At 39.0% G+C, this 18,597-nt stretch overlaps 1 protein-coding gene across 1 annotated transcript in view; it reads right to left on the minus strand.

The window, feature by feature from the left end:
- LOC135464437 (epidermal growth factor receptor-like) overlaps positions 1 to 8,862 on the minus strand; it is a 160,161-nt gene extending 151,299 nt beyond the window's left edge. The window contains 1 exon segment of the mRNA XM_064741863.1: positions 8,708 to 8,862. Within this exon segment, the coding sequence (XP_064597933.1) occupies positions 8,708 to 8,810 (103 nt within the window). The 5' untranslated portion in view covers positions 8,811 to 8,862.
- Between the last annotated feature and the right edge of the window lie 9,735 nt (positions 8,863 to 18,597).

Genomic DNA, 18,597 nt, shown 5'->3' on the forward strand with positions numbered 1-18,597 from the left:
AATGATAAATAACAGAAATGCATGTACCAAATGCTGTCCAACTTCAAATGTAGCCTTCTACATGTGTATGTTCTGTGTTCATAGATCTAAGCACCTGGGATCCTCACAAGGAACAGGAGCCAAAATGATAAATCACATGAAGCTAAATGGTCTAACTATTGAGAGTTGCGGGATTCCAACAGTTTAATGTACTACTGGATATTGAAACTATCATATCTCAAGGCTATATTAATTCTGATTACTTTTCCAGAAAGAATTTCTTACTTAAAAGCTATATCGTTACTTTTCATATTCTACGCTAAAATAGAACATTTATTGCACATTTATACCAGATAGGGCTAAAAACATGCAATCTGTTTAGCATTTTAAGACTATACACTGTGACGCGAAATAAGACATTAAAAGAATAAATCAAAGAATAAATCAAAAAGAATAAATCAAAATGAATGAATGTTCATATTTTAATGACATGAAGAACAGACGACAACACAAAGAGATATAACAGCTACATGTGGCAACAGCTTCCATCATTTTCTATCATTTCATTCACTCTATTTAAAACTTTGGTTTCTGTTTTAGCGCAATTTCTTCCAAGGACATGTGTGTCTCTTCCTGTCGATTCAGATCTCATACTGGGTCAAAATGCAAAGCCTTTCCTCGGTGACATGTGCTGAAAACATGGAAATGTCCCCTGACAATAAAACTGGCCATTCCTTTGTCAGCCACATACAATTTAACACTATTATATATGTAAGTATTCCCATTAAAAATACCTGTAGGTCTTTCTTACCTAGCGGGGATCGAAAAAAATTGTCCAAGATAGTAACAATGTAGTAACAACATTTTCCAAACCATAGTGCTGTACCTGCTGTATGTTGTATACAAACACACTGTTAGAAACTGTTGGTATGTTGATACATGTAAAGTAAATTTGTACACATTTACATATACATGTAGCCATATACATGTACAGTGTATATTACATGCACGTGTACATGTATGTGTACATGTATGTGTACATGTAGGAACATACATGTATGTGTGTGTACACGTAAGTTAGTTTGAAGGTACCCTAATTCCTCAACCTTTTCACATATGAAAGACCAACTTTCAGTGCAGTTCTTGCACACTATTCATTTGACTTTAAAGACAAAACTGTATTGATTGGATTGGCTAAGTTCAGGGTTTCACAAAAAGTACAGTTTTATCAGTCTTACACAGATTACTGCCTTCAGAATATGCTTGAATGAACACATTGCAAACATGCGAAAAAGGTTGAGGAAAGTACAGTACATGTTTTTGAATCTGCAAACCAAAAACTATGACTGTAAATTGTGGTGGTCAGTTTGATTACCTTTTCCTGTTACTGCATGGACAAACAACTGTTCAGTGAAAATGCATTCCAGAGCGCCCAATAAGTGCATAGACTATTGTACAGCATTGGCTTATCAGCACAGGTGTCATTCATTAAATTAAGTTTTCAAAAATATACCTTAGCACCTACTTAAAAACCAACATGTAATCTGGAATTTCTTGCTTCATCTCGTACACCTAAGTGGGAAGGTATGACAGCAATCTGCGGATGGTCATGGGTTTCCTCCGGGCTGTGCCCGGTTTCCACCCACCACACTGCTGGCCGCTGTCGTATAAGTGAAATATTCTTGAGTACGGCGTAAAACACCAATCAAAAAAAAAAAAAAAAAAAAAAAAAAAATCATCTTGTACATGACTATTTATGGATAATCTATACATTATATTAATTTTTCAAATATTCCAACAATATACAGGTAAGTGTAGTTTATTTGGAAATTAATGTTCACATAAGCTTTTAAAAATACACCTTTAAAAGTGCAGGTGTAAGCCACATACGCTATGCTAGGACCAAACTCAAAGGTATATCTTTTTTGCGTTCATTCTATACAAATATATTTATATGTTATAAGCTAAATTTAGACTTGTAGATCTACAAGACAACTGTCACCCCACAGCTCACATTTTGCTCTTTTCTTTTCTTTCCCTTTTTGTAGGAATTTTTTTCTCAGCTCTGATGTCCTTGCTTCTTGAGCCAGGCTATCAGTGAGCAGCTAGTTGTAGAACGGCTTGCTGTGCCACTCCGGTATACCTGCTTTGACTCACAGCAAGTTGTCTCTAAACAGGATACAATCCCACAAAACAGCTGATCCTTACAACCAGAATAAATCATTCCTAAATACGACGTGAAGGCCGTGGACAGACTGGATGGGTGGGTGGGGCAGATGACAAAGAATAGAACACTTACATTAGCCACAAATACATGCCGATGCCTCTACACACCTACAGTGTACATGTATGGGTCACTGCAGCCCAAGAATAAAAAAATAACATTACAGAAAAAGGCAAATCAAACTTGAAGGGGATGTGAGCATTGCCTGATAATTCTGAAAACTACATGTGTATACATGTAGAGCATCGCTAAGAATGCACCTACCTTTACTCATTCATCAAGATTTAATATTTTAATTTAAATGCATTAAAATTTTACAGGTGGCTGTTTATTCTTATATCATATCACCTTTCTTCCTACGGGTAAAATTTTGTGAATGTTATTTAAATAATCTTTACTTTTTAGTAACGTGACGTTCGTGTATTACGACATCAAAATCTGTTAATTGCAAAGAGATGGGAAAATCTTCTTGCGATGTGCGTCTCTTAAATGAATTTAAATAATTAAATGAAAGTATCACATGCTGATTTCAGCTGTCTATCAGATGAACAATACATGTATATGCACTTGACTTTTAGCTTCCATAATCTCCCAAAGTTTGTAGATGTAGTACAGAGATGTTTAATTAGGCAGCTACTGATGAGTGACACTCCCAAGACGGGAGACACACAGTAGGGAGGGGCAAGAGGTTCCGGCTTCCCTGTGGCCCACTGGAGCCCTCAATCAACACCCTTGGGGAGTGGGGAGAGGGGAGGGGGGGGGGGGGGAATATGGCTATGACTGAGGGGGTTTTGACATTGGGATTCAACAACAGCATTAATGCCACCATTAAGTGGGTAGGGGGCAATTGATTGGGGGGTGGGGGGTGGTGAGTGGGGGGTCTTACAGGATAGGTGGTGTAATAGCCAACCTACATGTAAACACTACACTAACCCACAAGTAACACTGAGTGGTTTGATCAGGTGAACTGAAGTAAGGTTTTGGCTTTTATTTCAGACTACTGCATTTAAGAGAAGTACACATACATCGGTTTCTACATGTACAGCCACATGTGAAAGGGGGGAAACAGCTTTCTGGCCCTACCAGTAAGTCTCTGAAAACACTGTAAATTGGTTAACAACATGCAGATTTCAGATTTAAGGCAAAGCTCTCAGTAATCTGGAATTAAATGCCTTTGTCATACCATTAAGTGCATAATGCTCTTTGTTGGTTGCAGGGGTGGTAGCAGTGGGTGGGGGGGGGGTTGGGGGGAGTGTGTAATACTTGGTGTGGCAGGAGGGAGGAGAGTTATGAAAGTACACCTTAGTTGTTAAGTGGACATGTGTACAACACATTGTATTGGGGGTAAGGTAGTGAGAACACCTGGGTGGAGAACCCCAGTATGGCACCTTGGAAGTGACATTTTAATCTTGAGGCAGTTTTCAAAACAGCAGGTTGAAGTCAGCAAAAAAACAGGAATTAAAATGCAATGATTTAACGTTGCATCTAGTTTGCAACAAACAAGTTGCACGTGCAGTCTAATAATGTATATATACATACATGTATTTATCCAACATTCATTCAAATTTAGACCAAATTATGGGACATAATACACACCTGTATATTATCACACCGTAGACTATGCTGTAACATGTATGGTTAAATACGGGGTTTCAACTGTCTCAACTTTGCAACTGTCTCAACAAAAGTGTCTATTAATTTACAAATGGGGCATTGTTAACTAGCATTCACACTGACAAGCTGTGATCTACAACTATTTTGTTCTTCCCAGGTACTAACGAGTTAGCTGCTAACACAGGTAAACAATGTTGATATCAGTTAATTCTAATTAACTGGTGTGATAACCCCGAAACTGGTGATATACCGCATAACTGTGCTCATAATCAGCCACATAACATGCTTGTGATGTTGTGTTAAAAAACCCCTTTCCCCTCCCCACCCCCTACATGAGAAGGTCAGGAAATAACCACTAGAGCTAAGAGGAAGTGGTTCACCGTGAACAACACTGATAGTGTGAATAAAATATGGCATATCTTTCCAAACATGGCCGGGTTGTTATTGGCGGAAATAATACGAGTCTCTATTAATACAAAGCTAGGAAGTTAATTTGACTTGGGAAGTCAATTTTAATTTAGTATCTACTAATATACTGTACCAGTACACATAGCTCAACTAAAGTTTGGCCTGTAAAATTGAACTCTGATCACATAAAGGCCTTTAAAAGACATTTTTGAAGCCCACTCTTAATTAAATTCTTCTAATAAGCAATAAATCAAACTTCATGAAAAAAATTCTTCATTTGCATTTTCAGGTGTATGAACCAATCAGAATGAAGTAAAATGTGTCACTTGCAACGCAGTACTCTAATTGCCCTGACCTATATAAAAAAAAAAAAAAAAACTTCACCCCATGAATAAGTTGGTCAGCTTCCTTTTATTGTTCTATTGTTCTTGGAAAGATGGGTGAGGTTAGGTAAGTTTGGGAGGCAGGATAATATCCCACTGGGAATATGTTAAGATTCAGCACCAAAAGTAGCATTTTGTCACATGTATTTGCCTCTTTTTTCAGTCGTTTACCGTAATTAACACTGCAAATGGTCAACAGGTAATCCTATTTAAATTGGGGTCAAATTATGCGAGTCCAGGAACAGTTCACAGTGTACATTTTAATGTTTAAACAGCGCAATGTGATCCCTCAAATTCTTGGGGAGAGAGGGGAAATCTCATCTCAATTGCAAGTATCAGAGACATTGCGGTCAGTGGCCTTGGGAATCTGGGGCAGAAAATAAGCTAATTATAGAAATCACCAATCATCAATGTTTATTCTTTTTTAATCAATCAATACCATGCCAGCCAAGTCATAACAAAAAAAAAAAAGAGGCATTCCATGTTCATTGTAAAAGGTCCCCTACAGCTGCTCAACCAAAAAGCATGTGAATTCCTTGATGGTAGTTACTGCAATAATGTATGTTGCATAATGTTTGTGCATACTGATAAAGCAATAGTTAGTGTAGATTATATTTGGACTTCATATGATAACAGATATTCTCTGAGTCAGTTAAATGAACAGCTTACTGACAACACATCCTCAATTCTCGACGGTCGTGAGTGGGAAGGTCCCCACAGCAACCTGCGGATGGTCGTGGGTTCACCCCCGGGCTGTGCGCGGTTTCCTCCCACCATAATGCTGGCTGCTGTCGTGTAAGTGAAATATTCTTGAGTACGGCATGAAACACCAATGAAATAAATAAATAAATAAATAAATCAATTCTTCAGAAGAAATTCTGACCTGTATACATAATGATACCCTGGATCATTAGGGTAAGTAAAAATGCACTGTCAGAAGGATATAAAGGCTATAAAAAAATATATATATTTTGGATGCCGACGCTTAAAATTTTCTGATAAGAAATTCTTCAGACTTTAGAAAAAAAAAAATTCAGTGGCTCTTTAAGGTGAAAGGATCAACCAGAATCAAGCAAATTGCATCACCTAAAAAGTACTAAACTGTAGGCGAAATATGGCATACACCTCTGGTATCAGCAGTGACTTCCTCAGGTGAAATATGGCACACGCATCTGGCATCAGCAGTGACTTCCTCAGGTGAAATATGGCATACGCATCTGGCATCAGCAGTTACTTCCTCAGGTGAAATATGGCATACGCATCTGGCATCAGCAGTGACTTCCTCAGGTGAAATATGGCATACGCATCTGGCATCAGCAGTGACTTCCTCAGGTGAAATATGGCATACGCATCTGGCATCAGCAGTGACTTCCTCAGGTGAAATATGGCATACGCATCTGGCATCAGCAGTGACTTCCTCAGGTGAAATATGGCATACACATCTGGCATCAGCTGTGACTTCCTCAGGTGAAATATGGCATACACATCTGGTATCAGCAGTGACTTCCTCAGGTGAAATATGGCATACGCATCTGGCATCAGCAGTGACTTTCTCAGGTGAAATATGGCATACACATCTGGTATCAGCAGTAACTTCCAAACACTTTCTACGTGTATATTGGATAATCACCAATGTCTGGTCTGGAAGTTATCTTGCAATGACTGAGGCATTTACTAGCACTTTCGTTGGAGAGGAAGGACCAGGATCTGAACTCTGAATCATCAACTCTGCTACCAATGTCCAGCAATCTACCAGATGGATTTACATTCACACGGGACGTCATAATTGTCCCATCACATAGATAAATTCCCTCTACTCTACAGTGTAGAACAATTCTGGCATAACCTTGCAATTAAACAGCAGCACAAGTATCATCATGTGACATATTATCTCGGTTTAAATTGCCAAATTTTAGAGATCCTTTTACCCCCCCCCCTCCCCCCCCCCCCAGTGTGTATAGCGCTGTTTGTTTTCTAATGCATTACACATTACATACATCTATGGTTATAAGCAAGGGGATGTAACAGTACAGTACTCCTAACTTCAAAGCCCTTGTGTATGTCAAGCATACATCTATATGACACATACAGTACACCATCTATATGACACGTACAGTACACCATCTATATGACACGTACAGTACACCATCTATATGACACGTACAGTACACCATCTATACCTAATACATGTTATCCAAATGTACACAACTGTACATACTTGTAATAATTGATAAATAATTGATATAATTTTATATACTGTACATGTACAGGTATGCTTGCCAGCTATTTATCACTTGCTTTTTGTCTGGGTTTTTTTTTTTTTTAGCTTCCAGTTCATTTATGGCTGTTTCTGCGGATTAAAGCACATTATAATATCAGCATTGTAACTGAGTTACCATGTTCCTAATGGCTGCCAATCCAATACAGAGTACAACAGTCCGAGTAGATGAAGCCTCAATGCCAGACTGCTCTGTCCTAATCAATCACACATACATGTATGAAATACCGTTGTAATACATCCACAAATGTCATTTATTTATTATTTACGCCACTTGCATTGAAATATGCATCTCCGCTCTTTGAAGCCGTGCCTACCCGCCCTAGACAGCAAGGATGTTTGGTAATCCCATGTGACAGCCAGAGGGGCTACACAAGAAGATGGCACATGTACAAAACAGAGATTTCCCTGTCTGTACAGGAACGTTCAAAGCTCGGGGAAAAAAATATATAAATAATAAATAATAACATGTCTGACAAACTGACATTTTGGCTTTTGATTTTTGAACTGCTTTTTTTTTCTACTTTATTAACAAATACATATATGTAAAAGTAAAGAATGTGCAGGTAAGACAAATTGACATTTTGGCGTTCGACCGTTGTACTAAGACTTTACACTTTATTTAGAACCTGAAAAATGTGCAGGTTCAAATCCAACCTTGGACAGGGAATATAGTAGATTTCCTCAAGCACTCTGACTTTTTTTATGAGGTTTATGGGGTCTTGGTGACAGGAGAGGCATGTGTGATTGTTCGCACAATCAAACATTCGCAAAGACCACCTGTCTTCCACCAACATGGTAAAAGTTTGTCAGTAACTTGCCAAAGGTCTTGGGGCTTAGTCCGAACACTCTGGTTACAAAAAACTGACTGCTCTATGGCACAAATGAAAGATTTCTGAGTATAGCAATAAATAAATACAAAAAAAAACCTAAGGATAGGGGCCTATGTAAATAAGAACACAGAAATAGAATAGAAGATGTACAGTTAGTTATCCATGACGTAGTGATCAAATAACCATGAACTGTAATGGATATTCCCATCATTATGGAGTCTAGATTACGAAATAATAACCAGCTATATAACAAGAAAATATGTTGTTCAACTGCCTGCTGTAATCAAATGATTTTATTTCAGTCTGAAAGTTCAACAAAGCACTGGTGGGTAGGGCAGATTCAATACCCCTACTGAGTTATGCCTAACAGCGTGTGTTCAGTCACAACTCTGCAGTTCTGGACAACGCTAAAGGCATGCCAGTGTAAATAGAAGGAAAATGCCGAAGACGTGAGGTTTTAGCGAGTAAAGGACGACAAACGAACAAAAACATTTCAACAAAAGCGGGTGTATGCGACATGCTGCAATGTTCGTATTTGTCATACACAGTCTGCCTTTTCATAAGGCAGGAGGGGACAAAAATAAGATCGACGAAGAGGAACACAAAAAAAAGAAACTAAAATAGTTTTAAAGCCTACGGGAATGCGAGTACGGTGATCGGAGAACGAATTTCCGGCCGACAGAGAGCTCTGTCCCGGGCGTGAGTTGTCCGATCGCACACCGTACCCTCTTATCCTGGACTCATCGAAAGAATTCGATCAGCTTGGCGCTAAAAAGCATTCACAACTGTCTTCGATCGACTCTTCGACGTGCCATGGGCATTTCTGACCTCATTTCCTGAGAGAATTGTAATATCCAGGTCGAAAAAAGGAATAATGACACGGCGTAGTTAAAGGCATACATGTGTACACGAGTCGAAGAGGGAAACTACAACAAAACTTCAAGATCTTCAACGGCCCCCGACAACAAGAGATCAAACTTTTACCTACCTCTATCCACTACTCCCGTTGACGTATCGTTGATAGTAAAATTACACACGGCTAAAGAAATCCAAGAGGAGAGCAGCAAAATGGTAAATATCCCCAGCTTCATGGTGGCTAAATTCCAACGGTAGATACTCAAGTCAAGTTCCAACCATGTTGGAAGAGTGGACTGAAAACACTGACATACTTTCGGTGAATGCTTATGGCGCCTTCCAAATATGGTCAGGCGGAACCGACGTCACGCTCATAAATATGCATAAGGTCGGTCCGCCTAAGCGATGAATCTTTGCCCCGAGCGTATATTTTTTACCACGAAATAATAATTAGGTTTGGTGATAACAATACTAATATCTCAGGAAAATCAAATTATCTCTGGGATTCCAAATATTATTACTTCTTGCGCAAAAACATACAAATAAAATAGCTGTCATTCTGATACAAGCATACGTAATTAAAATACAGTATTACTGAACTACGTCAGAAATACCGTCACACCTGGGAAGCCATATTTAATGATTTCCGACTTACCCTGCTTTAAAGAGTACTTTATGCTCGTAATGAAAAGCTACCTGTGTTTAATACGGCATGATTATGATACGCGAAATTATGGTTCAGGAACACGACCTCAGGTAAAGAAAAAAAAAAAGAAAATAATTTTAAAAAAATAATAATAAACCTCGAAGACCTTTTAAAGTATGAACAGCAGACAACACAGGCCAAAAGCATATGGCCAGTGTGGTCACGGGCTCGAATCCAGCTCTCACCAGCACATACGGATTTACAAGATCTGCACCGTATCCCCAACATCAACTAAAACCTGACCTTGTTTTGCGTAAAACGTCGATTTCAAATAAATAAATTAAATATCATCGCTGAATAAAAGAAATAAATAAAGCCTTTGTGAAAATCAATGTACCTAGTAGCAAGACATCATGAACGATCTAATGTAGGGTCACTGTAGAACTCAGATACTGTTTTTACTAATAGTTATATTAGCATTGCTAAAATGAATACCTTGTTTCTAAATATAGATATATTATCGCGCCGAATGTAGATTAAGAAAAACAAATCGACCCTTGTATACATACTGGCCAGGCGATACATGTTAATTGACCACTTAAGAAAAATAGAATTGGTTGCATGCATTTATTCTACCAAAAGAATTCAGAGAAGAAAATGAAATGAGCATGTGTTCTTATACACGATATATTGCTTTCTGAGTAATAATTACGATCTGGGCTCATTTTGATATCCTACAGATATGGGTTCAAACGGGGACACTGCATGAAACAAAATTGGCCTATATTTTTCATGTCATCCCAGACATGGATACATTTTCAAGAGGAGTAGGTCGTGGAAGGCGGATAGGGTGCGTTGTGTTCGCCTGGTACCGAAGATGCACCCATCACTGTGGTACTGTGATATACCCCAAATGACACTTTTCAAGCAAATGGGGATTTGTTGTAACTGGGACTACCAATGTCACTTTAAATCCCGAAACTTGTAACAGTATGACTTATAATGTTACGATAATGACTCCTGTAATAACGTATTGAAAGAAAAATAGAATTGGTTGCATGCATTTATTCTACCAAAAGAATTCAGAGAAGAAAATGAAATGAGCGAAAAGTTTTAAATATATACTCTATGTGATCAGCGAGATGTTTAGCGCTCTATAAAGATCAAGTTGACTTATTTTATCGCATTAGGAATGACATGGTTCAGACGATAAACAAGTGGATAAACAAAGCACGACAAAACGAACATGACAAGTTTATGGTTTATCATTCGTTTATCGTTAGGCCCGCGTTTATATACACGTATTAAAGGAACACACAGGAGAGCTATCCTCACTATGCTATGTATAGGCCGCCCATTATGCAAATATGTATGCAAATTGCATCGTTGCTTATTACAATATATACTATGCTATGTGCCCAGGCTTTTCCGGTACCATGAGGATGGACAACTGATTTTGCATATATATATGGTGACCATCTGTCCGTAACCAGTGTTGAGTAATCTTCCTTAGCGATGCGCATGCGTGTAGATGAGCAATAACAATTGCTTCCTGACATACTGAGGTAAATCCATGCATCCCACCAGATAATTTGGCGTGCAGTTCTCGCGTTGTACAACTTGATTAACTTAACGATAATTTTGACCTCACATCGACATTTCAAAATATGTGGTTTGGAAATATGGTGTGTGATGTTATTTACTGTTTTAGCCATCCTGATTGTTATATACACTAATACACCAAAAGCGAATAGGCCGCCAATCCAAACCGATTACACTGATCCCTATGTAAAGGTGATGACATTAACCAGGTAACCGTGTAGTTCGGACTAAGCGGCTTAACTGTGGTCAATAACTAGCCACTAAGAACGATCCCTGTGGGCAACGTTCACATGAGCAGTGAAACAATTGCACCCAACCGCTATCCCTCTTTCCGGCCTCGCCATTGCAGGCTCCAAATAACTTTGAACTATCACCCCAATATAATATAATTTGGGGGGGGGGGGGCGCCCAGGGTAAACCCTCCACCTTGTGTGCGTTACTGACGTGCTATCTCATGAGTGACGCACAATCTTGAATGCTGTATTGGTGGAAGATAAGTGGAAGATCAAAGAACTTATATGTATAAAACTGCGCAAATTTCACCGCTTATTGTCATCATGCAAGATCTCTCCAACACTGAAGAACAGTTCAGCAGCTCATGACTATAAACAGAAGTTTTGTTACACTGGCGCACAAGTCTAGAAGCGTTTTCAGTTGTAGGCCCCTATACCAAAAACATTTTCACCAGTAAGGTCGCATGCTACTTTGAATCTGGTACCCTAAATATAGTCCCAATCTGGCCTATGAGTTCACACGTTTTTCTTCACGCATGCCCGGGTTTCTGTACACCAACAAACATATAATTATATCATTACGTAAGAGAAATATTATTGAGTGCATGGAATAATAAACAAGTTAACCAGCGCAAATCGAGCGGGACCTGTTCGGTCATGGTTGACTAAAACTGCACTGTTACCCAAACACTTCCAAAGAAAGTATGTTGATTCAATTCCAGACGAAAACAGGAAGTTTGGCAAGATTCCCCTACTTGCTTCCCTGGTGGCAATAAATGATCGACAGCGCTTATATAGCACGGTTTAGCAAGGGTCTGATTAGGAAGGTGTATACCTACTGTGTTTGAGTTTTGTGAGCTTGATCTTACACGATGCTTCCAATACCGTTGCATACATATACATGTGCGCATAGAACTCTTTCAGTCAGTCAATCACTTAATCAAGCAATCAATCAGTGCATTTTTCGATTTGCCTATATAAGACTCAAGCAATATGCCATGATCACGTGACAGGGGTGTGTGCATGTAAGACATATAAACATGCGCAAGAGCACGTGTGGTTATAAGACGTCTAAGTGTATGAGTTACCTCCATGTAGGTGCTGTATATGGTAATTGTGTAGGCGAAATACAGGCGGAAATGTACAAGCTTTTAAATGAAAGAGGTTTTAGATATTGGACGGATGGTTTTTTTGAACCGGAATAATAACACACACTCCAAAACACGTGGCTTGCGTTTTTAAAAATGTAAACTCCTACACTAAAAAATAAACACGTAAATTAGCCTTAGGATGAGCACGTGTAATTTCCACTTGAAAATTCCATTTCTAAGTCTAAGTGGCTCTTTACTGGTGAGCAGCAACGGTTTAAACCAATGTGTCTTTTCAGCTTACATATTGTTTATTGTTAATGGGTTAGGTATATACTTTACCTATAATAAATATAAGTATACCTCACCTACCTGTGTATAATTTCTACTTAAAAATTCCATTAAGTCTAAGTGGCTCTTTACTGGTGAGCAGCAACGGTTTAAACCAATGTGTCTTTTCAGCTTACAAGTCGTTTCAGTGAAGCAGCACTAAATAAAAGAGCGGTGGAAATCCGTCCTGCTACAAGGAGGCACATTACACGTACATGCACCCTAATGATTCCTTCGTCGTCATATGACTGAAAAATTGTTGAGTACGATGTTAAACCCCAAGCACTCACTCACCTACCTGTGTATAAGATCTTTGCCCCGAATATATGTTTTTTTTTCTTGAGGCAATTACAAGTTCGTACTGCTAATCTGTATTATACTGACTGTTTTCAAAACTGAGTAATACTGGTGTTATCAGACGTATCTTGCTCCAAGTATATGTTTGACATTAGCTTATAAAAAAAAAATTTAGCATTGAGGGTTATCTCCCCCTGTTTTCAGATTTCATTATAATAAATTACAATTCAATTGTTATCTGCAACAGTAGATCTATGAATAAATCAACAGAAACACTGGTTTTCTATATGGAAAATTATTAGCATAATATCTTCGACCGCATAATCTGTTTGGTTGCCTAAGCATTTGGGACCTATGCTTTTTATTTATCAGTTGTCTTATTTATACTTTACTTATTCTTTGCCAAATTTGGTGTCCTCATTTATAAAAGGGCAGTTTATACATTCATGGACATGACACTTATATTTTTAGCATTGCCAGTAAATGTGACATTTGAAGACTATGCCAGGGAAAGATACTAGTCGGCAATGAACTAATATATTGTTTATTTGTAGTTTATTTTTGACCACTAAACAACTTATGTAGGTATGTATGCTTGGTTTTTTTACGTCGTATAATTAACATTTTTTTAGTCATTAGGTGTGTGTACATATAGTGTGCCTTCTTGTAGCAGGGCTAGTTCATGCCACCAAAGTGCTGCCGCCACTGAAGTATCATTCCAAAGACACCAGGCATATGACACCACATCAAGTCACATTATACTGACACCGAGTCAACCATTCCTGTTTCCTTGCTCTAACCTTTTGATGCTGAGCACCGAGAGAGACAGCAGCAAGCACGATTTTTAAAACACGTGTTTGCTGATGGATGGACATTCCATTTACAAGCGTATCGGTGGTTAATTCTCTGATCGAAAAGACATCGGTAAATTTACAAATTCCATCAAATTCCAAGTGCTGCATATCTGCATGGTTTGGCATTTCACATTACATGTATATATGTATACAGCCAATCGTAACAACTGAATCTGACTGATGTCTAACATCCGGAATCAAGAATTTTTCACTTAGGCGAGACACTTTGCCAGGAACCTGTCAAACCTCCTCACGTAAAGCCGCAGTCGCCTGAACTAGAGCTGGATTCGAACACGCGACCCCGGGCCACTGGTCAAGGGCCTACTCTCGAAAATAAAATAATCTGTTAAGTTTAAATTTTGCTCTGTCTGTTTGAGTGGTGTGATAGAATGTACTCTGTTACTGCATAGCTGATTATTCTGTTATACATATATACCTGTCATGTTCTATTACTTTAGCATAAATATTTGGTTAAACTAACATCGTAATTACCCAGAAGCCTCTCACCAATGCGGTCGTTGTGAGTTCAAGTCCAGCTCATGCTGGCTTCCTCTCCGGCCGTAAGTGGGAAGGTCTTTCAGCAACCTGCGGATGGTCGTGGGTTTCCCCTGGGCTGTACCCGGTTTCCTCCCACCATAATGCTGGCCGCCGTCGTATAAGTGAAATATTTTTGAGTACGGCGTAAAACACCAAATAAATAAATTAATTAATTAAACTAACATGGTAGTATATGTGTAATATGACAAAGTGTTACGTTATCGTAATAGAAAACATTCTAGCATTCTAGACAGATAACAGACTTTTTTTGTTCAAATCAACAGAATACTTTTTTTAGTGTAACAGTCACAGCGAGCTTGCGTGTGCTTTAAGCGTCTCATCCATCGAGACCCTCCATTCCCACACCACCACCCCTTCTACCCCTTTCACTCCTTCCACACCACCCACTCCTCGACAAACTTAACATTTGTGTGGAGTGATCTGCCTTTCTCTCCACAGTTTACCTTGAAGTAACCTAATGAATTATACGTTAATGTAACCTTAATGGAATACAGATAAAAACGCTCCTTTTTCATAAAATAACTTCCGAATTAATGTACTTGATCTACATTATCTGAAAAACCACGCGTTTTTGGATATTTCTAATAAAGCCTGCATGATTATGCGTTTTCGTTGCCTTTCCCTTTGTGACAGGTAATACAGAGTAAAAGCATAATCGCCTTTGCGCATGACAGTTCTAATGTGAATGCGAACGTTAGTATGAGGTTATTTATATTACACATTTTTGCAAGGAGAAAGAAAATGATTTCTCTGTTCATTTTAGAAGAAAGAAAATTCATTTCCAGTGTGCTTTTATTTAGAATGCGAAAGGATTTGTAAGGCGAAAGTGTGTCTGGAGAAACGCATCTGTCGTCAAGGGTCTATTTCATATTTCCGATTCTGACATAATTCAACATCGAAAACTTCATTATGCTGTGATAGCCATTGTGACCCAAAAAGGCTCAAGTTCTGATGGGTTTATTTTTATTTGTAGCTCATGCTGACTTCCTCTACGCAGTAGAATACGTGGGAAGGTCTGCAGCAACATGCCGATGGTTGTGAGCTTCCTCCAGTTTCTGCCAGTTACCTCACGCCATATATATATTGCTGGCTGCCGTCGTACAAGTGAAAAATTCTTGAGTACGGCGCAAAACAGATAAATAAATAAACAAGCAAATAAATACATAAATTTATAAAATACTTCTGTTGCATGTTTGCAATTTTAATGCAAGTAGTCCAAAATAAGTTACATTCCAATTTTGGCATGGGATAAAGCTGACATTGCGAATAGGTTTTATATAATCTGAGTTCAAACATTGTGATTTGTTACATAGATTCATCGCATTCGTCTAATCGAAATGAATATTGTCTTTTTCCTAAGCCGCGCTCACACGTTGCAATTTATCAGATTCTACAAATCGTATGAAACAGCGTGTCCTATATTTTAGATTCGAGTCTACAACAAATCCTGGTCGTGGTTTTCCCGCGGATTCTGCCCGGTTTCCTTCCACCATAATGCTGGCTGCCGTCGTATGGGTGAAATATTCTTGAGTACGGCGTAAAACACCAATCAAATAAATATAACAAATGTCACCCTACATGCGAACGCGGCTTTATAATGAGGATTGTTTGATGTATTAAGTGTGCCCAGACTATATACAGTTGCTCATTAGGTGTGAGCATTACACCTTCAAACTCATCACGTGATATCAAAACCATGGGGACCTCATTACTTCCGTTCCTAGCCCAAAGCTAAGCTGGACGTTACTACCGTAATTAATGCCCAGCTTCGGTCATACACACTTCTGCGCCGACAATTTCACTAAAAAAAAAAAAAAACGGCTCGAACCCTGTCTTATTTTTACTATCCACCGATTCCCTAAAACGGCCAAAATGTAATATGTCGAAGTTAGCACTGGTAATCAATCTTTCAACAGTAATCCAGCCGTTTAAACTTTAAAATCGGACAACTCAAATCAACGTCTGCCATGTTTGGATTTTTTTTTTCGACTTTGGGCAAGGTGATGGCCCCCGAAAATTGTATCTTACCCAACATTCTGTTTACATGGCATGCAATTTTTCAAGAGAATGTTGGGTAGGATAAAATTTTCGTTTTTTTTAGTGAAATTGCCCGCGTGGAAGTCACACCTGGGGGCCTGACACATTGATCACTGCTAACGGAATACAACAGTGATGGTGCGTGCAGGCAGAAACCATCCAACATTTGCAACATTGAATTCTGTATGGTAGATGGTGGAAAAGGCCATAAAACTGTTTTCCAAATAATTCGAACGAATATACATGCATATATTAACAATCCAAAGGTGAAATGTGATATAACCCCCTTTCAAGATTCCGTCATTATTCCTTTACTTTTCAACCTGAACATGGAATAGGCTAAATGTTACACATATATTTTATGATTGTCTGATGGGGTTGTTTTGATTGACAGTTGTGTTCAAGCCAAGGCTGCAACCCTTTAGTTAATTCAACGACATATGATAACGATTTCCCCCTGACGCGCAATGACGTATTACGCACACGTATTTCAAAAGACCAATGCGCATTCTGCCTTGGACCCAATTGCTATACTCGCGAGGCAGGGCCCAGTTTCACAAAGATGTCGTAGAGGTACGATAATCACGCATATACGATAATCGCACGGTGATAGTGAGGTACAAAAGGTCGTACGACGCGTTGTGAAGCTAGTCCCAGATTTATCGTTCACATCCCATATGGACAATAATAGGTGGTCGACGGAACCCGTTTTAGCATGCAGTCGTTACCATTTCTACCAATATGGCTTTGAAGTCTCTCTATCGCGTGTGGAAAAGGTTACTAAAAAGTGGTGGTTTACCAAGGGGCACCGATTTGCTCAACTCGTGAAACTGGCAACCGTATAGTATAGGTAGAAAATTCTTGAGTATGACGTTAAACCAACTCTGATTACAAATATGCAAAGATACCGGGAAGGCAACTATTTTTGTTTTACCTAAGATTACATACGGTACTGATCTTTCTGTATACGTGATATGTTCTCTTTCGTTCCTCGTAATATATGTGGAAATAAATACCTTATTTGGTGTTTCCTATAGATGATGGTTTGGAGCCATCTTCCTTTCATCCGAAATCCATGCTAACCCTAAAATATATATAAACATATGCCGTTGAATAAGATTAAACCTTAAGTGTAAGGAATCAATACAATCGAGGGAGGAATACTGAAGGAGAAGGACGGTTTCAGATGTGGGGATGGGGGAACGGGGGGCATACCTAAGCCAATACCGCCTCCGGTGGGGGTGTTCACTTCATACGCGTTGTTCATGTAAGGGTGCGTTAAAAAACATGCAGAGATTATTACTTTTCTCTTGAGCTGAAATCGAATCGCCCTGGAGCAATATGGAGATGAGGGCTTCCACACCATGTTTTCTCCACACAATGGCGATAATGTATTGCCTCGTGTACAATTCTAAAGGGAACAGCGTTATCGAATATACTGATGCTCCTGAAGGGTGTTCCAAAACACAAAGGGGAAGGTAAACGGACCGGTTGTTTGTCAAGGCCTTTGATCTCGGTAGTTCCCAAGAAGAACAACGATTTAGATGGTGCACTGCAGAAAGGCATGAAAGAAGAAAACAACACAAAACATCCTTGAGTTTGGCAGGTCTATAGAGAGGCTTCAGAAGCTCTAAAGCATCGGTGGAAGCCTCTCTTTGATTAGGAACGACGTCATAAGCAGGGTTCCTTTACGCCCATTGTCTTAGCAGCGGCTAAGTGCATTGTGATTGAAGATTATGCGTTCCACGGTGGCCGAAAATCGTCTAAAAATCGGGAAAAGCAAAGTCTATCTTTGCAGGCCTCGTGAAGCCCCATATAATTGGGGGATACTTCCAGGAAAAGTAGATGCTTCGAAATGAATGAATTAATGAGCATGGTTTAACGTCTAGCGTCTTTTTTAAATTTGAATATTTTCACGCCATGAAAATATAAAGGTGGAACGGTAACAAACCGTGCGGGTTGAATAACTCAATATAACCATTCAGTTACGGTGATATATACATGTAAGAATTTGGTAGAGCTGGGGTTGCTTAGTCTGCAAAACGTTAGCGGAACTACTGCAGTTCCAGCTACACGTGGGAACAATGTGTTCTAAATCACGGTTGTATATCAGATAACTTCCACTCGTAACCCAATCAGAGCAGATGGTCGCCATTACGCACATACGCACACCCTTGCCAGAAACTACGGAAACACAATAGCGCCATCGTCGCACTGTTCTTAATGGTGTTACATCAACATCTTCGTCTCTGTGGTGCTTTTATGTGCATTGTTCTATAACATACACTAGCAGCATTCCAAATGTCAACAAGCCATACTTAGGTTCATCGTAACTCTCGTTATATCGTTCCCTTTTACCGTGAAACAAAGCTTTCTTT

The sequence above is a fragment of the Liolophura sinensis genome, chromosome 4 (genome assembly GCF_032854445.1).
Source record: "Liolophura sinensis isolate JHLJ2023 chromosome 4, CUHK_Ljap_v2, whole genome shotgun sequence".
Taxonomy (NCBI): Eukaryota; Metazoa; Mollusca; class Polyplacophora; order Chitonida; family Chitonidae; genus Liolophura; species Liolophura sinensis.